This window comes from Vulpes vulpes, chromosome 6 (genome assembly GCF_048418805.1).
Source record: "Vulpes vulpes isolate BD-2025 chromosome 6, VulVul3, whole genome shotgun sequence".
Lineage (NCBI taxonomy): Eukaryota > Metazoa > Chordata > Mammalia > Carnivora > Canidae > Vulpes > Vulpes vulpes.
The window spans coordinates 61,146,590-61,170,395 of NC_132785.1; the positions used below are offsets into that span (position 1 = coordinate 61,146,590).

Genomic DNA, 23,806 nt, shown 5'->3' on the forward strand with positions numbered 1-23,806 from the left:
AATTACCAGGAATCATGAGAATTAACTCTCTTAAAATCTTGATCTCTTACAATATTAATGCCATAAAACTATCTGACCTTTAAATTTGAATTTTAATAAACTGTTTATAGAAATTTACTTCATTTTCCTTTCATTTTTTAACCTCATTTTTTCTTACAATGTTTATACTTGCTAATTTGGAATAATCTGTAAACTTTCCCTTCTATTTTAGATGGAAAACGGCAGAAAAATGGTTTCTTGATGCTTTGGAAAAAATTAAAGCAATTGGAAATGAGGTATTCTATGTAATACCTGTAACTCAAGTATGTTTGCTGTTGAATGAGAACGTTAATATGGACAACCTGTTTTGCCTGGAAGACAATGGGCTAAAATTTATACTGGCAAATGGCTTGTTAATATTTGGATTTCAGGCACTTATTTTGCTACATGGTATAAAATGAGTGTGTTTCTAATTGAAAGGGTAGGTGTGGGCTCTTTGCTTTGTTAGAGGCTGTAGTTTTGATTTATGGGAGTAATCAAAATGTATCTGTTGGTTATTTGATATAGGGAATATGTGGTAGTGAACACTGGTAGACACCGTACCATCTAACATAAGATGTCCTCTGGACCTGAGGAGCCTCCTCTTTGATTAATGAGTAAATATATAGACCATGTATCACTTTGTTCAGACCTATCATGGCTTTTCCTTACCTTGTACTTAATACATATTTAGACCTCTCAGTGTTTGAAATATTTAACTAGGTCTTCCCATATGAGAGATGTATGCTCATAAATTAACTTTCCAGCTAGTTTGGAGGTATATACATGGGTATTGTTTTAAAATAATAATAATGATGTTAGATATTATCAATTTCTGTAGGTAAAGGATTTGCATATTGGTACTCTTCTGATTCTTGATTCTTTTTATTTTCATCTATTTTATTTTATTCTGATTGCCACTTCCCATTTTCACTCTGTTCCTTTTCTTACTTATAGATCACATCTTCCTTGGCTGTCAGTTCCTTTTTACTGACACAGACACAGCTCTCTCTGGACCTGTGCCAGTTGACCGTCCACTTGCCCCTTTAAACACAGCTTTATCTATTTTGGTCTTTTATTTGTCCTGTGAATTTAAAACACCCTGTTTCTGTGTGTTGGTATGTGTATGCATGTAAAACAGGTTCTTGAACAGCTCAGTCTTGGGCAGCCTGGATAATGTCTTTTGTTAATATGGGATTGTCACATATCACCTTGCCAATTTTTAGAGTTGGATACCTTAAAACCTTGCTACTTTAACTAGACCAACTGCATCAGCTTCACCTGGGAGTTGGTTAGAAGTACACAATCCCAGTTCCACTGAATCACAGTCTGCAGTTTTAGCAGGATCCTGAGATGATATGCACAAAAGTTCAAGCCCCACTGTCACAAACCATACTTAGAGTTGGAACTGTGTTTTTTGATGATCTGAGGACACTGGATTCTTAAGAGAAATTTACAGTAATGGCTTTAAGTACAAATGCACAATACTATTAAACTGATAAAATGCCTATTAGAAAGTTACTTGAAAAAAGAGGGAGATATTGTTTGTCCTCAATTATTAACTGCAGCAAATGTCAAAATAGCCACAGGGAAGCAATGGTTTGTAAGGATCAGAAAGAGTTTGTTTTTTGTTCCCATGGGCTGTACCTCCTAGAGTCAGGCTAGGGAGCTGGAGCGTGTGGCTGGAGTCCAAGCTGTTTCTGGTTAGCTTGGACTGACTGAGGTGTGTTGATTGTGTCCTAAGCTCTGAGTGATATGTTGGGAGGCAATAGGAAACTAGTGAGATAATTCCTGCCTTTAGTCCTGTTGGGGATTACAGATAAGTAAATTGCAGTAATTATACAGTGCACAAAAAGGGCTGTGATTGAGCAAATAAAAGTGCCTACACAGAGGAGCCAGTAACCCAGACTTGAGGATGGACCAAGAAGGCCCCTTGGATATGGCATCTTAAACCTCCTAAAACAGGAGCAGACATCAGCTAGGCACAAGTGAAGAGAAAAGGTCATAGAAGGGATAGAGAATGGCATGTACTGAGTTGGAGTGAAGCCAGTACAGCTTGGAGTTTAAGTTCATAGAGAATATCGAGGAATGGAGCAGAAGGTTAAGTGTGGATCATTAAGGGCCTGGTATCTTATCCTGAGGTGGTGGAGCGCAGATAAGACTTGTCACATGGGGGTTGGCATCACACTGAGGTGTCCTAGGGGTTAAGGATGATGTGGGTGCCAGGCATAAGAAAGCAGGCACTCAGAAGGGCTGGAGGTTGGGGAACAGGGATGGTAGGACAAGGGATAAAAGGTTAGTGGGTGACACACTGGATTTGCAGTGTTTGTGAGCTTTGTAAGTAGGAGTATTTAGTGGGCAGCTGGAAAGCTCTGGGCTAGAAATACAGAGGTTGAACTACTTTAGCATAGAGGGGCTCATTAACAAAGTGGTGTTAATAAAATAATAGCATCCTCCGGAAGTCTCTTTAAATAGCAAAGAAAGAGAATCCAAGAAATACTCTGATTTGTGCTGTGTAGGCTCTGGGAGAGAGGGCAGCCTGCACAGGTGTGGGTGATGATTAGGTGGGTCTGGCTGAAAAATGCATCTGTGAGTCATGGCTTTGATGATGCTTTGTTTTAGGTAACAGTGGACAAATGGGAGCCTTTGTTGAACAACTTGGGGCATGTCTGCAGGAAGCTTAAGTAAGTAAAGTAGAACATTTTTATTCTTTTTTACTGAGTTTATTTAATTTTGGGCAGCCTTGTCCATATCTTTTTTGTTTGTTTTTAGGATTTAAAATTTTTAAGTAATCTCTACACCCAATGTGGGACTTGAGCTATGACCCCAGGATCAGGAGTTACATGGTACACTGACTGAGCCAGCCAGCCACCCTTTAACTTATTTTTATTTTGAGATCTTCCAACTGTGTACTTTGCTGCTCAGATATAGCAAGCATCAAAATAATTATCTCTAGTGGCTTTTGTTATTTCTTTATTTTTATATTCTGGTGGTACATTTATTCTAGAAATTTGAAGAATTATAATAACTTTTCTTTTATTAAAAAAATCGGTGTTCAAAGTTAATTTGGAAGAATTAAGATAGTAGGGTTTAGTTAAAACCATATGCATATTCTAACTTTTTTTCTCTAGATACCAGTTTTATGGTATGATAAGCAGCAGCATTTGAAAAATAACTCTTTGGTTAAATAAGTTTGAGGAACTCTAGGCTACTCAAAATAGAATAGGCTTTTCTGTTTCAATATATCTTGGAGTCTTTACTATTTATTAGGAGCTGCAGCATTTCCCAAACTTTAGTGAACTTTTTTTTCACAAAAGATTTACAGGCAGGTATTCCAGGGAACTTTGGGAAATGCTGTTTCAAGTAACTTGTTTGGACCTTAAAGCAAAAATGTTTGGTTGCTTTTAATCACCTGTGGCGTGGGAGGTTTGTCTCGCCACAACGGAGGGCTTGCAGTGTAGTGGGGTTCTGGCTCATCTTGGGTCCCTGCTGGAGTGGCCTTGGCTGGCTGGCTGACTGGTGGGTGTCCAAGTACGCAGTGCTGGATGTGAAGAACCATTACCAGTCTAAACTGTTACTCTGATGTCCCAAAGTATTTCTGATGTTCTTACATGGATGACCTAACAACTGAATGCTTTCACTGTACCTACTAATTGTTTTTTCTTCCTTCCCGATCTCCCTGTTCCCAACTCAGTCTTTCATCTTCTCTTACAGAAAGTACGCTGAGGCCTTGGATTATCACCGTCAGGCATTGGTGTTAATTCCCCAGAATGCATCCACCTATTCTGCCATTGGGTATATCCATAGTCTGATGGGCAATTTTGAAAATGCTGTTGACTATTTCCACACAGTATGTCTAGTTAACATTTACCGCCTTTTAAAAAATTTTTTATTTTTTTACCGCCTTTTTTTTAAAGATCTTTTCTAGGCAATATTGGGAGTGTTTGTTTTTCTAGGCAGTGTTTATTTTGCCATCTTAAAGTTCTTCAGACGACCTTGTGCTTTCTTCTTTCAGAGAAAAGCATGTGTGTGTTGTGCAATACTCATCCAACTGCAGATAAATGTGAGACTTGTCCTAAGTGTGCAGTGAGACAGACATGTGTCTGTGCTATTTGTTTCCCTAAGCAGAAAAGAAATTTAGGATTTAGAATTAATTCCCTTAGTTACTTTGTTCAGTGAACGAAACAGTCTGTGTTCATCACAAGGAAAGAATTTCTCCTAAATTCACATGCCATATCTCACCAAATATAAGACACCATTAATAAGCAAGTTGCTCCCCCCCACACACACACACATTCAGACAGACACACACAAATAAACCTTTCAACTTTACATAATTCTAATCTCTCAGTTTTTAGGTACTTAGAAAGAGTGCTCTTTTTGAACAAATGAGGACATAGATTTTCATCAGGAATCACTCTAGTATCTATATAAAAAAGAAAATATATGTGAAACAGATACTTATAGCACTCTATTCTTCACATTCAGAATTTGGTTCTTTTAAATCACTTTTGCACCAGGTGGTCAATGTCTCTGCTTTTCTGGTGCCAGTATACACACCCTGTTCTTTATTTGTGTTTCTCCCAAACAAAGACATTGGCACTGCAAAGCTTATTCTGCCAGAAAATGTCAACAACAGGTTTTTAGACAAGAATGGCAGTTCCTGTATTTTTGAGTGTTCATATGGTTTGTGGTCTAGTCTATATCTTCATGGTTGCTACATCTAGGCTACCCAAACAGGCCACCATCATCATGGCTGTGGCCAGCTGACAGCAGTAGTAAGAAACCACCAGATATTTAAGGCATCGAAGTTCAGAAATGTTAGAATTGGGGGGGGGGGAGGGGCGGGAGTGTGTCTTAGAATCAATGAAATAATGGTATTTGAAAAGAAAGATAAAAATATGAGAAAACACGTAGGGTTGGTTAAAGATTTTCAGGTGAGATCAAATCCTGAAAGTGCCACTATGATAATGAGAATACTGAGCTAGTAAGAAGTGTGGACTAGCAGCTTTTCTGGTTTGTGTGATCTTTCAAATGTGTACATTTGAAGATTGTATAATTTACCTCTGTTCTGTGATATAATTAATCCAGAAGGTTTAGAAGGCTCTATATTGAGATATGATTTTGAAAATCTTTTTTGGAGGAGTGTGATTTCAAACATAAAAGAGAATGGTGTAAAGACCCTCCACATGGCCATCATCCAATTTCAAAAGACATCAACTTGTGACTACTCTTGTAGCCCTCCTCCCCTACTCCCCCTAATTCCTTGGAGTGTTTTGAATTGAGTCCTGCAGGAATATTTTTAAATGAAAGAGAAGGAAATACATTTTCTTGTAATAACCATGCTCCATCTTTTCTGGCAGGCCCTTGGTCTTAGACGAGATGATACATTTTCTGTTACAATGCTTGGTCATTGCATTGAGATGTACATTGGTGATTCTGAAGCTTACATTGGTAAGATTATAATTATTCTAATTGACATTTTATTCTATTCTTTAGATTGTTGTATGTCTCTGTTTAGTTTTCTCAAATCTCATGTAAGGTTCTCAGTTTATCTTTCTAACTATATTAATATCAAGAAACTCCATTTATATTGTTGGAATAATGCTGTAGGAATTAATGACTCATTAAGTTTTTGTACAGTTTAAAATGAATATTTGATATATGCAAAATACTGTTACAGAGTACATGTAGAGTGCTGTTGTGATATAGGAGAATATAATTGATAGAAAAAATCTTGGAGACTTTTATTTTCGAATAATTTCTAATATATGAAAAGGCTCTGGCCTTAATACTTTGTAAAATGGGGTTTATAGCATATTAACTTTTAAACTTCAGTGGAATATTAAGTTGGCTTACATTCACATTATAGTGCAATGTAATTTAAATAATTTTTTGGTAATAAGCAAGTCTTAAGATAAATCTGGATAAAATGGGGATCCCTGGGTGGCGCAGTGGTTTGGCGCCTGCCTTTGGCCCAGGGCGCGATCCTGGAGACCCGGGATCGAATCCCACATCAGGCTCCCGGTGCATGGAGCCTGCTTCTCCCTCCGCCTGTGTCTCTGCCTCTCTCTCTCTCTCTGTGACTATCATAAATAAATAAAAAATTAAAAAAAAAATCTGGATAAAATGCTGCACTTGGGCACTCACTTGGTTACAAATTTTGTAAGGTAACAAGGGTATGGTGAAGTTAAACCTTGAGACAATGTAAAACCATGAGAAAAAAAGTGTTAATTTAATTAGGCTTCAATAAAATGAACTTCTGTTCATTAAAAAGGCAGGTCATAGACTGGGAGAAGTTATAATTTGTAGACTGTCAAAGAACTTGTGTTTAGAATACAAAAAATCGGGATCCCTGGGTGGCGCAGCGGTTTGGTGCCTGCCTTTGGCCCAGGGCGCGATCCTGGAGACCCGGGATCGAATCCCACATCAGGCTCCCGGTGCATGGAGCCTGCTTCTCCCTCCGCCTGTGTCTCTGCCTCTCTCTCTCTGTGACTATCATAAATAAAAAAAAAAAAAAAAAAAAAAAAAAAGAATACAAAAAATCCTATAGAGCAATAAGAAAAAGTTAAATAAGAAATGGGTTCATATTATACTACATATTAACTAGAATTTGAATAAAAATTTGAAAAGGAATAAAAAAGATCCAAAATGAGCAAAATATTTGAACAGGAGCTTCACCAAAGAGGATATGCACTGAAGCAAATGAATATGCTCAATATCGTTACATAATCATGGAAATGAAATTATAAAACCATTCTGAGATGTCACTGCATACCTGCCAAACTGGCTATAGATAGAAAATACTAATAATGACTAATGTTGGTAGTGATACAGAGCAGCTGGTACTCTTGTGTATTATTGGTTGTCGGTGGACTACATACAGGTAGAGCTACTTTGGAACACTATTTAACATGTCTGCTAAAGTTAAATAGGCCAATTAAATCCATTATGTGTTGCTGCCTGATGAATCACTCCACCGACAAGGATGTATTAGTTCTCACAGCTCTCTATGTTGATTGGTGGTTCATTTGCTGGTCTCATTCATCAGTGCAGCTGTGGTCAGCGGGCACTTGATGGGCTGACAGTCTAAGATGGCCTCATGCATAGATGGGGACCTCAGCTGACACTGAGAGGTGGGCCTCGTACAGGTCTTCTATCTCAGGCTTCTTCATAGCGTGGAGATCTCAGGGTTCTAAGGACAAGAATGAAAGCCTCAAGACCTTTTGAAAGCTGGAAGTGTCACAAAATCACTTCCATCACATTTTGTTCAGTGTAGGTCCGTCCACATGATTGAGTGCAATGTCATCACGGGTGGGGCTAGGAGGTGTGGTGTTAGGGTGGCAACCTGCCACGCTGCTCTTAGGATGTAGTAATTCTTCCAGGTGTGTGCCCAGTGGTATAGGGGCCTCAGGAAGCCAATGCTCACACACAGGATTGTTTCCAGCATCTATGTTCGTAATCACACCTAACTGGAAATAACTGAATGTCTACACGTATATAGCAGAGGAGAAAGGAATGCTAGCAAGCTTACCCAGTAGAGTACTACACACTTAAAAAGACCATTAAGTCATGTTGTAACATAGGTGAATCTCCTACATTTTGACAAAAAGAATATACGCCAATTATTTATTTATTATTTATTTATTATTTATTTATTTTTAAAATTTTATTTATTCATGAGAGACAGAGAGAGACACAGGCAGAGGGAGAAGCAGGCTCCATGCAGGGAGCCCGATGTGGGACTCAATCCCGGGTCTCCAGGATCAGGTCCTGGGCTGAAGGCAGCGCTAAACCGCTGAGCCACCAGGGCTACCCTGAGCTGTGCTCTTAAAAGTACAGTTTTACTAAGTGGTGGGGGGAGTGCTGTGTAAACATGGAAATGATGGATAAATGACAGAGTGTCTTACTTTATTTTCCTTGTGGTGTTTCTTTTTAGGAGCAGACATTAAAGACAAATTAAAATGTTATGACTTTGATGTGCATACAATGAAGACACTAAAAAACATTATTTCACCTCCGTGGGATTTCAGGGAATTTGAAGTAGAAAAACAGACTGCAGAAGAGACAGGGCTTGTGCCCCTGGAAACCTCACGGAAAACCCCAGATCCCAGACCTTCTTTAGAAGAAACCTTCGAAATTGAAATGAATGAAAGTGACATGATGCTGGAGACCTCAATGTCAGACCACAGCACATGACTGCAGACAGGTCTCAGCTCCATTTTGTCCTGGGGGAGGTCCCGGTTTCCTCATATCCTTGTCCCATCTTCAGAAATCCCCACTTGTTAACACAAATGCAGACGGCACTTCTCCACTGAGGAGTGGAGACCTGCCAAGAGGCTGGACCATACACCTTTGGAGCAGATATTTTCTCGTCCCACAAAGCAGTTTTGTGTAGAGGAATAAAGAGGTAAATTGTGTATTATGTCTTTTTTTTCCTTTTTCAAACAGTGTTTCTTTTGGACTGATTTTAGGTTTTTGAAAAAGCTACAAAAGGTTTCTCCCTGTTCACGTCTTATGTGACCGAAGAATCTTGTCATAAAAAAGAAATGCATGTTGGGGATCCCTGGGTGGCTCAGTGGTTTGGCGCCTGCCTTTGGCTCAGGGCTTGATCCCGGGTTCCTAGGGTCCTGCACTGGCTCCCTGTGTAGAGCCTGCTTCTCCCTCTGTCTCTCTCTCTGTGTCTCTCATGAATAAATAAAATCTTTAAAAGCAAAAAACCAAATGCATGCCTGCACTCCACAAGTAATGCCACTCCAGGCTTAACTTGGATTTCACTTTTTGTCCATTAATGTCCTCTCAGCTGTGACCGTATCCCAGGCTTCTCTTTCATGACCTAGATGGATTGCAGAGGACTGGTCAGTTATTTTGTAGAATGCCTCTTGATTTGAGTTTGTTTGATGTATTTGTCATATTGGACTAGGGTTCTTGGTTTTGGGAAAAAAGTACCACAGCTGTGGACAAGGTACCTTTCTTATCACATGTCAGGGGGTCACAATATGTTGTTAATATTGATTATCACAATATTATGACTTATCACAAATGTTGTTAATATTGATTAGTTGGTTGCAGTGGTGTCTACCATTGGTTTTTCCACTGTAAAGTTACAGTTTTTCCCTGTCTGTAATGCATGCTTTAGAAGCAAATTATGAAGTAGTTTTTGTTTTTAGGACCAAGAGGTTTAAGCTCCACCCTCTGGAGGGGAGATATTTATACATATTATTTTGGAATTCTTGTGTAATGCAAATTTGTGTCTCCTATTAATTCAACCATCTGTGTGGACTCATGTATATATATTTTTACATTTTAGGTTATGATCCTATACAATATTATTTTAGGGCTTCAGTTGTTTCAGCATTGCCCATTGGGAACTCCTTCAGGTTGGCTCCTATCTCCTTGTGATATACCCCCATCCATTTTTCTTTTTTTGTTTTTCTTCTGGTAAAATATACATAACATGAACTATGGACTTCAGTTCATAATAATGCATCACTAATGATACAAATACACCAGTGCAAGGTGTGGATACAGGTGTGGGTGGGGAGTACTTGGGAATTGTGCCTTTTGTAATCCTAAACTCCTCTAAGAAATAAAGCATGTATGTGTTTATAGATGGACAATGATAGCCATCCTAACCATTTTTTTTTCAAAGATTTTATTTATTTATTCATGAGAGACACAGAGAGGGGGGGGGGGGCGGCAGAGATACAGGCAGAGGGAGAAGCAGGCTCCATGCAGGGAGCCTGACGCGGGACTCAATCCCGGGTCTCCAGGATCACACCCCGGGCCGAAGGCGGCGCAAACCGCTGCGCCACTGGGGCTGCCCTGTCTTAACCATTTTTAAGTGTACAATTCAGTGGCATTTATTTCCAGTTTTTTTCATCATCGCAAATTTTGTACCTGGTAAGCATTAAGTCCATACTCATCCCTCCTGCTAGTCCCAGATAACCTCTAATCTACATTATGTCTGAATTTGCTTATCTAGACCATTTCATATAAGTGGAATCAGACAATATCTGTCCTTTTGTGCCAACCTTACCTAGCATTTTTTTTTTTTTTTTTTTTTTTTTAGATTTTATTTCTTTATTCGAGATAGAGTGTGATTAGAGACAGTACAAGCACGGTGTAGGGGCAGAAGGAGAGGGAGAAGCAGACTCTCCACTGAGCAGGGAGCCTGACATGGGGCTCATCCCAGGACCCTGAGATCATGATGAGAGCCGAAGGCAGACACTTCACTGACTGATCCACCCAGGGGCCCCTATGTAGCATATTTTTAAGGTTCATTCCTGTTGTAGCTTTTACCAGAATTTTATTCCTTTTTATGGCTGAGTAATATTCCACAACATCAATCACGTATATCGCATTCATCTGTTGATGGACATTTGGGTTGTTTCCACATTTTGGCTATTGAGAATAACATTGCTGAAAACAGGAGTGTATAAATACCTGAGTCCCTATTTTCAGTTCCTTTGGTATATGCCTAGGAGTGGTATTGTTGGCTCCTGTGCGAAGTTGTACTTAATTTTTTGAGGAACTGACAGACTTCCTACAGTAACTGCCCGTTTTACATTCGCACCACCAGTGCATGATGATCCACTTTCTCTGCATACTTACCAGGGCTTTTTACTCCTTTGTTATTATAATCATTCTAGTGGGTTGGAAGTAGTAGCTCTTTTGGTTTGATTCCTATTTCCCTGATAACTAGTGATGTTGAACATCTTACCCTGTACATTTGCCATTTGTATGTCGTCTTTGGAGGAATGTGTTCATATCTTGTGACCACTTTTAAATTGGGCTGTTTATCTTTTTGTTGTTGAGCTGTTGGAGTCCTTTACCAATTCTAAATATTCTCAGGGATGCCTGGGTGGCTCCGTGACTGAACGTTTGCCTTTGGCTCAGGGCGTGATCCCAGGGCCTGGGATAAAGCCCCACATCAGGCTCCCTGCCTCTCCCTCTGCCTGTCTCAGCCTCTGCGAGTCTCACGAATAAATAAATCAATCTTTTAAAAAAAATTGATATTCTCAGATATGTGGATTTGCACATATCTTCTATTATTTGCATTCTTCTCATTCTCTTGATAGTGTCCTTTGATGCACAAATTTTTAATTTTATGACGTTTGTTTATTTTGTTTACTATGCTTTTGGTATTATATTTACAAAAGTGTTGCCAAATCCAAAGTTACACAGATTTTCACTATTTTCCTCTAAGATTTCCTTTTTTTTAATTTTTCTTTTTTTTTCTTTTAATTTTTATTTATTTATGATAGTCACACAGAGAGAGAGAGAGGCAGAGACACAGGCAGAGGGAGAAGCAGGCTCCATGCACCGGGAGCCCGACGTGGGATTCGATCCCGGGTCTCCAGGATCACGCCCTGGGCCAAAGGCAGGCGCTAAACCACTGAGCCACCCAGGGATCCCCTCTTTTTTTTTTTTTTAAGATTTTATTTATTTATTCATGAGAGACAGAGAGAGAGGCAGAGACACAGGCAGAGGGAGAAGCAGGCTCCTTGCAGGGAGCCTGATGTGGGACTTGATCCCTGGACTCCAGGATCACGCCCTGGGCCAAAGGCAGGTGGTAAATCACTGAGCCACTCAGGGATCCCTTTAAGATTTCCATAATTTTAGCCCTTAAACATAGGTCTTTGATCCATTTTGAATTAATTTGTGTAAATGTTGTAAGTTGCATTCACTTTTATTCTTTGGAGTGCAGATACTGTTTTCCCAGCACCATTTTTTTTTTTTTTTTTTGAGATTTACTTTTTTTTTTCAAATGTGGATTCCTTTATTTCTTCTTGCATAACTGCTCTGGCCAGAATTCCAGTGTTGTGTTAAATAGAAGTGACAGAAGCAGGCATCCTTGTCTTGTTCCTGATCTTAGGAGGAAGGCTTCAGTCTCACCATTGAGGGTGATGCTAATCTCAGGTTCTCACTGACGCCCTTCACAGTGTTGGAGAAGTTCCCTTCTATTCCTAGCCTGTTAAATGGTTTGTTGTTGTTGTTTATTAGAAGGTTGCAGATTTTGTCAAATGCTTTTTTTGTTGGATCAGTTATGATAATGAGGCGTAATGAGTTCTAGGATTTGGGGTCTGTTGAGGGAAAAACATGACCAGTAGCACATTTTGTTTGGCAACTTATATTTAACAGCTCTTTGGGGGCAGTGTGGTGGCGGTACAACAGTGAGTCTCAGGGTTAGAGAAGTCTGAAGTGCAGTGGTAGTGTGGTCTTTCATAGTCCTGAGGTTTGTCTTTATTTATAGTTAGCAGATGCTGGGTGTAGATTTGCCTGGTATGCAAAAAAGGCTTTAGATGGCTAACGATATGCTTGTTTAAGCTACATTTAAAACAATTGCATAAAAAAAAATAAAACAATTGCATGTACACTTGATGGGATGAGCACTGGGTGTTATGTGTTGGCAAATTGAATTTAAATTAAAAAATGTAAAAAATAAAAATTGCATGTGAAAAATTGGATTTGGCATGTTGGGCTTGAGCTAACCATCTCCACCTGCTGTGAAGAAGTAAACAACATAGTGGTCAGTATGCAGGGGCCATCTCTGGTTCATTTATATGTCTTGTAGGCTTTTTCTTTCATTCTGTTAATGTCCTGTATTATACTGATTGGTTTTCATAGGTTGAACCACCCTTGTGATCCTGGGATAAATCTTGTTTGATCATATTGTATGATCCTTTAAATGTAATGCTGAATACGGTTTGTTTTTTGTTAAGTTTATGTATATATTCATAAGAGATATCTGTTGGTCTGTAGTTCTCTTGTAGTGCTTTTGGCTCTGGTATTGGAGTATTACTGGCCTCATAAAGTTAATTAAGTAGTATTTTCTTCAGTTTTTTGAGAAGAATTGAAATTAATCCTCTAAATATTTGGTGGAATTCACCAGTGAAGCCACCTGGTCCTGAGCTTTTCTGTGTTGGGAGATTTTTGGTTATTGATTCAGTCTCCTTACTTGTTATAGCTGTTTCTTTTTGAGTCAGTTTTGGTAGTTTGTAGGTTTCTAAGAATTTGTGTTTGAGTAATCCCAATTTAGCGTTGATAGCATACACACACTGCTGCTATGTGCCTCCCTTCCCTCATCTTTTTTTTTTTTTTTTTTTAAGATTTATTTATTTATTTATGAGAGACCCAGAGAAAGAGAGAGGCAGAGACACAGGCAGAGGGAGAAGCAGGCTCCATGCCGGGAGCCTGATGTGGGCCTCGATCCCTGGACTCCAGGATCATGCCCTGGGCCATAGGCAGGCGCTAAACCGCTGAGCCACCCAGGGATCCCCCCTTCCCCCTATCTTAATATTGCTATTGTCACATTCATTGTTTTTATTCATTGTTCCCATTGATTTATAATTATTGTTTTAATCATTTGCCTTTTAAATTATACAAGAAAAAAAAGAGTTACAAACCAAGAGTACTAATACTAATACTGGCTTTTATATTTGCCTATATAGTTATCATTACCATTGTTCTTTATTTATTGATAGGATTCCATATTAGTGTTTAGCATTCTTTCAGGCTGAACAGCTCCCTTTGGTATTTTTTGAAGGGCACTTGGACCCTTCAGTGACAAACTCCCTTAACTTCTATTTATGGGGGATGTCTTAAATTTCTCCTTCCTTCTTGAAGAATATTTTTGCCAGATAAGAAATTTTTGGTTGACAGTATTTCTTATTCAGAGCTTTATGTCAGCTAATAAAGAGGATTATATGCTTCATTTGTTGAAATCCTCGCAGGTCCTCATCCTGATATTGGAAGGTACAGTATCCTACTTTTTGACGGTTCCTGAGACATTTATTCAGAGTATGATTAATGTGTTGTACAGAAATGAATTTTCTGGGGTGTCTGGGTGGCTTAGTTGGTTGGTTATGCCTCCAACTCTTGATCTCAGCTCAGGTCTTGATCTCAGGGTCATGAGTTCAAGCCCCATATACTGGGAATTGAGCCCACTTAAGAAAAAAAAAATTTTCCTGACATCTGAAATGCTGTCTTAAAACACCAAAACTTTATCTTCACCAAAAGTATTCCATATATATCTACCTTAAGGTAAGGCAAAAAAAAAGAAAAAAAAAAGGGCTGTCATCCCTTGAGGTTACTGAGTGCTAACTCCAGGAGGTCTTTGTAAGGCTCTCTACATTTGAGGAATCTGAATGCACCTCTCATGCTTCCAGGGCCCAGCATCTGGACTGTTCTGTTTCTGCTCTCTCCACAGTGACTGTCAGCTTAATATAGTAATGCATTTGGATCCTGAGTTCCCTACTGTTTTTTAGACTCAAATAGTGAGGTTTGAGTTTTCATTTTTCTATTCAATGGCTTTTCTCTATCTCCTCAGTCAGTATCACATGTGCCTATTTTTATGCCTTCTGTCTTTAGCTGGGGCTAGAAAATCAAGTGACTAAACTTAAAATAGTTTTCAAATAGGTAAAATGAAGGTATTAATACTGTTTTCACATTTTTTTGCCTTCCAGACCAAAATATTGCTTCACGTAATTTCTTCATTGATCATGTGGTGTGATTTTTTTTTTTTTTTTCTTTTAGGTTTCTGAAAAAGCAGACTCCTGATAAAGGAGCCATTTCCATATTGACAGTGCTTTAAGAAATAAAAGGCAAAATCCAAGCTGTTTTTCAGATCAGCAGTTAATACCAATGTTTAGGCTTCAGAGTATCAAAGAAAGGTAATGTGTAGTTGTACTGTCAAGTATTTTTCTATTACCACCTAATTTTTACTCTTATAGTTTCCTAAAAAGGCATCCTTTTTGACAACTTCAAAGTGACCATACTGTTATTTTCAGAGGAATATGGGAATGTTATGGTCACTGCTGCTTTAGACCACTGCCATTACCAATTAGATGTGTTCCCAAGTAAGATATAGCCTTTCCTGTAGCCAGCATTTACCCCAGGACCACATTCATGTGTGGCAAAGCACAGATACCTACTTTAACTCTGACATTTGGAGATTATTTTGCTTTTTTTTTTGTCTATAGTGTATGTAAAACAAACGTAAAAACATTTTAACAGGCTTGGTGATATCTAGGAAGCTAGATTTTGTGATGTAATTTTTTATATAAAATCTTAAGCTGTTTTACAAGTATATTTCATTTACTAGATCTTGAAATTTTTAAGATTTTTTGTTTACCATTTCTTAGAATCTTGTTAATAACAAGTAAAGAGGGGCACCTGGGTGGCTCTGTCAGTTGGGCATCTGCTTTTGGCTTGGGTCATGATCTCAGGGTCCTGGGATTGAGTTCCGTGTTGGGCTCCCTGTTCAGTGGGGAGTCTGCTCCCCACCCCAGCCCCGGCTCTTAACGTGTACTCTTCTTCTCTCTCAAAGAAATAAATAAAATCTTAAAAAAAATAGCAGAAACTAAAGAGTCAGAGGGGGTCTTTAAAAATGAACAGTGGTGGCTGTTAGCTGGGGAAAAAACATTTGGGTATTTTGCTGGCTAGATTACAAGAAATACACATCCAGCAGACATGGGAGTGCCTGTAGATGTCAGATGCAGGCCTGGGCTGGGCATACAGAGTTGAATAAAAACCTAGTTCCTGCATAAGTGGAGTCCCACATCTCAGTTGGTAGGGAGTCTTCAGCACCGAAACTGTAGAAACTAGTAAGTGGAGATGTGCTCAAGGTTCTGAGGATCTCCAGTGAAGCACCTTGACTGGGATGGTGTTGGATTGGGGTGAGAAGGTTCAGGAAGGTGGACAGGACATTATAAGCCAAGGCCACAGCACAAACCATGGCTTCATTGAGGGGGCAAAGTATGGACATAGAATATCACAAAGCACTGTGCATGACTGGACCCAATGAGAAGCTGAGGACAGGAGTTCTGTTCTCCATTTGTCAATTTTGGTTTTTGGCTGAGTGATAAAAGAGTGCTGCATTAAGAACAGATGTGAGGTGTGAGGTTTAGAATAATTAAAGAGCTGAAATTTTGTACTCTTATAATGAGTTTCCTAAAAAGGCATCCTTTTTGACAACTTCAAAGTGACCATACTGTCATTTTCAGAGGAATATGGGAATGTTATGGTCACTGCTGCTTTATTTTTTTTTAATTAATTTTTATTGGTGTTCAATTTACCAACATACAGAAAATCACTGCTGCTTTAAACCACATGAAGCATGTCCCTAATTTCCCGTGGGCTGGCTAACTGGGCCGATACTTAGGACTGTCAACCAGAAAATGAGTGTGTATTTGGGAGCAAAGAATTGCAGTTTCAGGAGCAAAGATCCAGGCAGGGTGAAAGGAAGGGAGGTGCAGTTACAGGAGTTAGGGAAGTTTTCTGGGCAGCCTGGGTGGCTCAGCGGTTTAGTGCCACCTTCAGTCCAGGGCCTGATCTTGGAGACCAGGGATCAAGTCCCATGTTGGGCTCCCTGCATGGAGCTTGTGTCTCCCTCTGCCTGTGTCTGCCCTGCTCTCTCTGTCTCTCTCATGAATAAACAAATAAAATCTTTAAAAAAAATAAAAAAGAATTTTCTATGCGTGTTAATATATATTGACTGACTACTAATTGTATCTTTAGAAAGTTCACAACTACCAGACTTGTCATCAGGTTGTTCTGCAGACTTCTCAAACACTTGCTTAAAACTGCCATTTTGCCCAGTCCAAAGGCAGAGAAGGTGGTTTCTTTCCAATAGCTGTTCAGACTCGACTTTAAAATCGCTCCAGGGCAGCCCTGCTGGCCCAGCGGTTTAGCACCACCTTCAGCCTAGGGCGTGATCCTGGAGTCCAGGGATCGAGTCCCACGTCGGGCTCCCTGCATGGAGCCTGCTTCTCCCTCTGCCTGTGTCTCTGCCTCTTTCTGTGTGTGTCTCTCATGAATAAATAAATAACATTTTTTAAAAAGGGAAAAAATAAAATCGATCCAGTAGGGATCCCTGGGTGGCTCAGCAGTTTAGCGCCTGCCTTTGGCCCAGGGCGCGATCCTGGAGACCCGGGATCGAGTCCCACGTCGGGCTCCCTGCACAGAGCCTGCTTCTCCCTCTGCCTGTGTCTCTGCCTCTCTCTCTCATGAATAAATAAATCTTAAAAAAATAAAATCGCTCCAGTCACATCAGTCTTTCATTTGTTTAGTCTGAATAAAGTCTAAAAATCAGAGAGTAAAGACTTGCAGGTAGGTTGAGAGCGGTATTCTAAAAGATAGTCCAAGTATGCTCTGTGTTTAAAAACTACGGAAACATTCGTGTTTAAATGGACGGTTTCCACATTTTTCACCATTAGCCGCTTCTGCACCTACTTCCTATTCTAACGACATATTAAAATATTTTATCTGGCAACGATACTTTCCTCTTTGCCACCAGTTTGTTCTGGAGCGCGCACAGGCGTGGGGCGGGAGAGGCAGAGTCTGAAGCAGATCCCACACGGGGCTCCAGTCTCACGCCGTGGGATCGTGAGCTCCCCAAAATCGTCCCAAGGCGGATTCGCTGAGCCACCGAGCTCCCCCCATCCTGACTTCTTAGGTGCCCGGGGAGCCGACTCGGTGAAGCGGCTGCCTCCGGCTGCAGTCAGGACCTCAGGGTGCGGGGACCGGCCGCACGCGGGGCTCCTGCCGGGGGGGGCTGCTCCCCCCTCCCCTCGCCTGTGCTAGCGCGCCCTGACGAAGAAAATCTCAAAAACAAGTGGAAGTCGCGATCCCGGGTGTGCAGCCTTGTCACGCGTCTCCAAGGGGGCTCCGAGGAGCTGCGGACAACTCGCCGGCCTGCGGCGCCCGCAGGGTCGCAGCTGTTGGGGGCCGAGCAGTCCGGGACGCAGTCGTTCCTCGGCGTTGCCGCTGGTACCCGCAGGGCCTGGCAGGGAGGCCGCGCGAGGACAGGAACACGAGGAGCCGCCGCGCCGCTGTCCCGTGCGCTCGCCGGCCCCTCCTCCGCCACCAGCCCCCGCCCGTCCTCAGGCCGCAGTCCAGCGCTCCTCGGACAGGGGGACGTGGCCGTCAGGGCTCCACGAGGCGCGCTCCGAGTTTCCCGGGGCCGGGGCCTGCGGCGCCGGACGTGGACTGTCACGGGGGGGAGGGGCGGCGGAGACCCAGTTCTCGCGACGTTTGCAGCCGGGCGGGAGGCGGCGGTGGCTTCGCGGCGGGTGCGAGATGCGCTCAGAGGAGGAGGGGGTCGGAGGCCCTGGGGCGGCAGTTCCTGGGCGCGGCCCGAGCGGGAGGGAGAAGCAGTCCGCTGGGGAAGTCCGGTTCCGCCGGGAGTCGCCGTGGCGAGAAGCAGAGGCACACCCAGCCTCGTCCTCTGGCGGTGGGGCCAGTATGGGCAAACCTCGCGAGGAGAAGACGGTCCTGAGCAAGGTGGGGAAGGGCCGGGGAACGCAAACCTCGCGAGAGGAGGAGGTCGTCTACCGCTGAGACGAGGGCGGGGGGCAGGGTGGTGCTTGCAAATGTCGCGAGAAGAGGGATGGTCTTGACCGGGGCGGGGGCGGAGCCGGGGGGTGTTCCGGAAGCAGGTGGGCGGGGCCGGGCCGGCAAACCTTGCGGGGTGGGGGATGGCGCTGAGCAGACGGAGGGCGGGCTCGGGGTTTGGGGTGCGGCGAAGGGACGGAGGCCGCCGGCGGCGTGGGCAGGTCCGCTCGGCCCGACGCGGCCGCTCCTCGCGTGCGTGCGAGGAGGGACAGCGCCTGGAGCCCGCGGCGACCCGGCGGGGCTGGCGGCCTGAGGCGCTGGGCCCGGGCGGGCGGGGCCCGGGAGGAGCCGTGTCGTCCGGGTTACGCGCAGCCCTCGGACCGCACTGGCCTCCCTGACAAACGCGCGGGTTTCTTGGCCGCACACGGGCGGCAGGCGATGGGCGCGGAAGGACCCAGCGCCCGGCACCCTTTCCGCAGGTGGTGGTCCGGCGGCTTCCCCCCAGCCTCACCGAGGGGCAGCTGGAAGAGCAGCTGCGCCCGCTGCCGGCGCACGACTACTTCGCGTTCTTCGCCGCCGACGTGAGGTGAGGGTCTGGCCGCGTCGGGCCCTGGGGGAGGGACCCGTGCAGAGCCTCCCTCGGTGAGCGCCGAGCAGGCGGTCCTGCGGCTCCTCTGAAGTATGCCGGGACGTAGCCCCCGCCGGCACCGCCGTGGTCTAAGGAGAAAGACACGCCCCGAAGGGAGAAGACCCTGCGCTCCCCGCGCCGCTGCCCCTGCCCCTGCCCCGCCCCACACCTACCAGGTCATCTCTTCTTTTAGTCCCTTACAGCTCGGTGGAAGGGTGACTCTGAGGGCGCGTTGACACTTCCAGATCTCCTTTTATTAGCAAAGAGAAAACCCAGCCAGATCGTGCGATTTCCACTGTGTTTACTACACCTTTTGTAATCATTGTTCTCCTTTTTATCTCTAGTGCGTGAGTTTGCGTCTGTGATGGCCGTATAAGGCCTCCTGAATAAATACCTTTATGTGAAAACTTAAGTCAGCCTCTTCAAAGAAAAATATCACTAACAGTGAAATACAAATTTGATCTTAAAAAAATAATAGGTGATTTTCAAATGACTAAAGTTGAAGAAAACTGGTACAGTTAAAGGACAGGCCCTGGACTCAGAGTGGTTCGGTTGGAATCCCAGTCCCACCTTTTAACTTGCTGCACCTTTTGCACACACTGAATTTCTATGAGCCTCAGTGTTCTCATCTCTGAAATGGATTGAAAGTTCCTCCTAGGAAGGATGTTGGTAGTTGTGAAATACTACCAAATTACCAATAGGAGAAAGGCTTAGTTCTTCTGTAGTCCCCATACCATGTGCTGTAGTTAATAGTCCCTCTAAAGTACATAAATGTGTTCTCTAAGTCAGTGAAGAAGCTCTTATAGGATAGGACGTTTTCATTATAAATAAATCATGACTAGGTAGTGTTGGGTCTTGATGTGTGCTAAGGAATGACCTTTGAATAAGCTTTCCTTTGACTTTTCAACCTTGGAAGACCAGTATTTTAACTCTGGTTCTGTGTAGTAGAGATACTGACCTTACATGTCTTTTCCAAGTTATTAAAAAGATTTCCAGTAATGTTTATTTTTGCTTTTTTGCTAAAGAATACCCGGATTGGAATATAAATAATAGTGAAAGGGAATATAAGGGAAGGGAGAAGAAATGTGTGGGAAATGTCAGAAAGGGAGACAGAACATAAAGACTCCTAACTCTGGGAAACGAACTGGGGGTGGTGGAAGGGGAGGAGGGCAGGAGGTGGGGGTGAATGGGTGACGGGCACTGAGGTGGGCACTTGATGGGATGAGCACTGGGTGTTATTCTGTATGTTGGCAAATTGAACACCAATAAAAAATAAATTTATTATAAAAAAAAGAATACTCAGATTGTTGTATTTAGCTGAGAAATGATTCTTTGGCATATAGGTTTCATCTGAAATAGTTTCTTGTGCCCAGAAAAGAAAAAAAAAAAAGCAAAATTAAAGAAGTCTTGCAGTTTTTACAATTTTCATCGTTATCTTTTATTTCAGTCTTTATCCTCATCTCTACTCAAGAGCATACATTAATTTTAGAAATCCTGAGGACATCCTTCTTTTTAGAGATCGTTTTGATGGCTATATCTTCATTGACAGTAAAGGTTGTATCATTGGCTTTTTAGACTCTTTATTATCATTTCAAAGCATGTTAATAAAGTTTTGCTGGAATGTTTGTGAATTATAAGTAAGTTTTCAGATACCAACCTATTTTTTTTTTTTTTTTTTATTTGACAGAGTGAGTGTGCGTACACACATGCACAAGCAGGGGGAGAGGCAGAGACAGAGGGAGAACCAGGCTTCCTGCTGAGCAGGGAGCCCAATGTTGGACTTGATCCCAGGACCCTGAGATCATGACCTTAGCCAAAGGCAGACACTTAACTGGTTGAACCACCTCAGATGGTGCCCTCTCAGATACCAATCTAAAACAAGTTCATAAATTTCGATTGTTACTGTACTTGTGTGCTTATGTTGAAAATTAAAATTATACCTAAACCAAAGAACTCTAGCAATTCTTTGTATCAGTGACAACCTAATTATCATTAGAATGATGTTTTTCACATAAATGAGTTTTCTAGATAAGTGATCTTCACTTATGTACCCAAACTAAATCACTTTCCTCATGTTCAATAGAAATTTTCTAGGATAGGTTATTCATTTACATCTATGTCCTTTTAAACAGTACTCTTGGGGCACCTAGGTGGCTCACTCAGTTAAGCCTCTGATCTTGATTTCATAATCTCAGGTCATGATTTCAGGGTTGTGGGATTGAGTCCCGTGTCTGTACCGGGGTTCTGTACTGGGTGTGGAGCCTGCTTAAGATTCTTTCCCTCTCCTTCTGTCCCTCCCCACCCCCACCCCACCCCCCCAAAAAAAAGAAAAAAGAGAAAAGAAAAACCTAAATCATTATTTTCCAGAATGAATATAGTGGAATTTTAGAATGGCTTTTGCAATTTCTTTTCTGCTAAAGGCCTAGAATATCCTGCAGTGGTAGAATTTGCCCCATTCCAGAAGATAGCCAAAAAGAAGCTAAAGAAAAAAGATGCCAAAACTGGAAGCATTGAAGACGGTGAGTCCCTTTATAAAGACTGGCTTATGAAACTGCCAAATTAAATATAGTGATCAAATATAATTTCTCTCTCATGTGGGGAGGAACGTGTTTCTTTTTTTCTTTTTTAATTAATAGATCCAGAATATAAGAAGTTTTTGGAAACTTACTGTGTGGAGGAAGAGAAACCTAATGCGAATCCCGAAACTCTTCTGGGAGACATAGAGGCAAAGACAAGAGAACTTATTGGTCTGTTTATTCTTCTCTTCTTCTCTTTACCTTATTGAGATATATATTTATTTCTTTTCCAGTTACTTTAAAATTCACGCTCATGACAGGTTTACCAGGGATTTAGAGTTTTTTCCAGTTGTAACAAAAATATGGCAACCTGGGAAACTATTTCTGAGCATCAGTTGAAGGAGAGTGCCAGAGCTTTCAGTTACAGAGCTTCCAAATGAGCAGTGGAGAAGACGTGTGAGTGGCACATGGCCATGGCTTCATACATGTTGGATTGTGGATGCCCTGAGCAGACATTAGGCTTCCAATGGGAAGGCTTTGCTCCAGCCCAGGGTGGACTGCTTGCACTAGCTGGCAGAGTCTGTGTATGCTCTGGCCAGTTGGGTGTGGGAAGAAAGGGACAGAAGGAATCCAGACTTCAAGGAGTATAACTGGAATAGATCAGTGGATGGAAGCAGCATCATTGATGTGGGACAGACTGGGGGAGAAACATTATTGGAAGGAATGTAAGATCTCACTATAGAGCATGTTAAGTTTAAGAGCTTAAAAAAAAAAAAAAAGACAAATTAGAAATTCTAGGACTCTCCACCCTTTTTCCTTTTCCACTTTGCTGTAAATGCCCTTGTATAGAATAGCCACAGAGAAGAACCAGAGTCTTCTACTTATGGGCAGTTTTGAGGCAGTCCTTGGTGGCCAGACACACACACCATCCAGCTCCCATCCCCAGCCCAGCTCCTGGTACATAGTAGGTTTCATAGCATTTTACAGAATGAGTAAGTGTGATTCACAATCTACTAGTCCAAGATGAGGCTAGGGAGCTTTGATCCTGTTTCTGCCCATCCAGGTTTGGATCTTAAGCAATTCAAGGTAGTTTGCCTTTTTCTTTTCTTAGATTTTGGCCTTTAGTGGATTCTTATGATCTAATCTGAGGAGTGAGGGTTAAATGGAAATAGGAATCCCCTCGGAAGTTGCAGGTTAGTGCGGTGTCCTAGCAGGGGCAACAGAGCAGACAGGTCTGGGCTCAGTGTCCTGTTCCCTCCCAGGTGGTTGTGACAGTGCACAGTAGCTCTCTAAGTGCTGACAGTTAGACTGTTGGTTAAATTAGTGTTCTGTTATACAGCCATGCAACCTTCTGTTGAACAAATGATATACTTCTGTGGTTTGTAAAGCACTTTCATAAACAGGTCTCATTTACCCTTCACATTGATCCTTTGGGGTAACAAGGCAGGTATTTTCTTCGGAGAAGGGGGGAGGCGGGTGGGGTCTTGGCATCAGCCCCTCCACCCACCCAGTCTTGGTCCTGCTCTTTGCTGATAAATCCAGAACTCCCACGGTGCAGAGCAAGAGTCCTCCTCAATTTAAAGCAGGCTGCCTATTACAGAGGCTGTGCTCATCCTGGGTCAGAGCTCATGGTTAACACAGGAGCTACCCAGGGAGGGAATGGGCTCTTCTTGTCTTGGCCCCTGTACCTGGTATGAAATGTGGGCATTTTCACAGCCCTGTATCTGGGGAAGAGCTTTCCTGGCAGAAGCCATTTGATACATTGTGTTGAGGTGTTCAGGAGTTCTTAATTCCCTGCCCAAAGTCTCTCTTACAGAATTCCTGATTAGTTCCTGATCTAAGAATTTGAGAAATGTCATGGCCAGTCTCCAGTTGTTTCCAGGGAATTTTCCTTCCCCCATTTAATCTTGGGTCTTGAAAGAGCTGTAGAATAGACCCACTCTTCCACCTTCCACCTGTATCCTCAGCTACTGCTATAGGGAACACATTTCTCAGAACCAGTCCCTCTGAGAGGCTATGCCTTGAGGCCCACCATATTTGGGTGCCCCATTCCAGGTTAGGTCAGACACATCTGGGGCCTGAAAACTGATGATGGAGTTTGAGTTTACAGAGAGGTTCATTCCTGGGTGGTTAGTGCTGATTAGATGAAGTGCCATGTGAGATCACTGTCTAAACTTTCACATCTGGTTTATTTTGGTTTGTGGAGCATATATGATAAGAATCCACATTGCTTAAAATCATTGTCAAGAGAGTAGAAAAGGAAGAAATTTCCAGAATATGTTCTGAATCGAAGTGAATCTATAATGTT

The 23,806-nt window shown here is 42.3% G+C and overlaps 2 protein-coding genes across 18 annotated transcripts in view; both read left to right on the plus strand.

Moving 5' to 3' along the window:
• CDC16 (cell division cycle 16) overlaps positions 1 to 16,486 on the plus strand; it is a 37,506-nt gene extending 21,020 nt beyond the window's left edge. For 4 of the 6 annotated variants that reach the window (XM_072761139.1, XM_072761141.1, XM_072761140.1 and 1 more), the window contains 5 exons: positions 212 to 275; positions 2,641 to 2,702; positions 3,733 to 3,868; positions 5,382 to 5,472; positions 7,958 to 8,438. In XM_072761139.1, the coding sequence (XP_072617240.1) occupies positions 212 to 275; positions 2,641 to 2,702; positions 3,733 to 3,868; positions 5,382 to 5,472; positions 7,958 to 8,217 (613 nt within the window). In that variant the 3' untranslated portion in view covers positions 8,218 to 8,438. Of the gene's footprint in view, positions 1 to 211; positions 276 to 2,640; positions 2,703 to 3,732; positions 3,869 to 5,381; positions 5,473 to 7,957; positions 8,439 to 14,556 lie in introns of those variants that run through there. The other 2 variants (XR_012002072.1, XR_012002073.1) reach the window with 1 other exon arrangement.
• A 1,127-nt stretch (positions 16,487 to 17,613) lies between these two features.
• UPF3A (UPF3A regulator of nonsense mediated mRNA decay) overlaps positions 17,614 to 23,806 on the plus strand; it is a 50,635-nt gene continuing 44,442 nt past the window's right edge. For 11 of the 12 annotated variants that reach the window (XR_012002078.1, XR_012002074.1, XR_012002075.1 and 8 more), the window contains exons 1-5: positions 17,740 to 18,303; positions 18,834 to 18,940; positions 20,430 to 20,536; positions 21,403 to 21,501; positions 21,619 to 21,729. Coding sequence is in view for 4 of the 12 variants with exons in the window: in XM_072761144.1 (XP_072617245.1) it covers positions 18,100 to 18,303; positions 18,834 to 18,940; positions 20,430 to 20,536; positions 21,403 to 21,501; positions 21,619 to 21,729 (628 nt within the window). In the remaining 8 variants the exon portion in view is untranslated. Of the gene's footprint in view, positions 18,304 to 18,833; positions 18,941 to 20,429; positions 20,537 to 21,402; positions 21,502 to 21,618; positions 21,730 to 23,806 lie in introns of all 12 variants that reach the window. The other variant, XM_026008792.2, reaches the window with a different exon arrangement.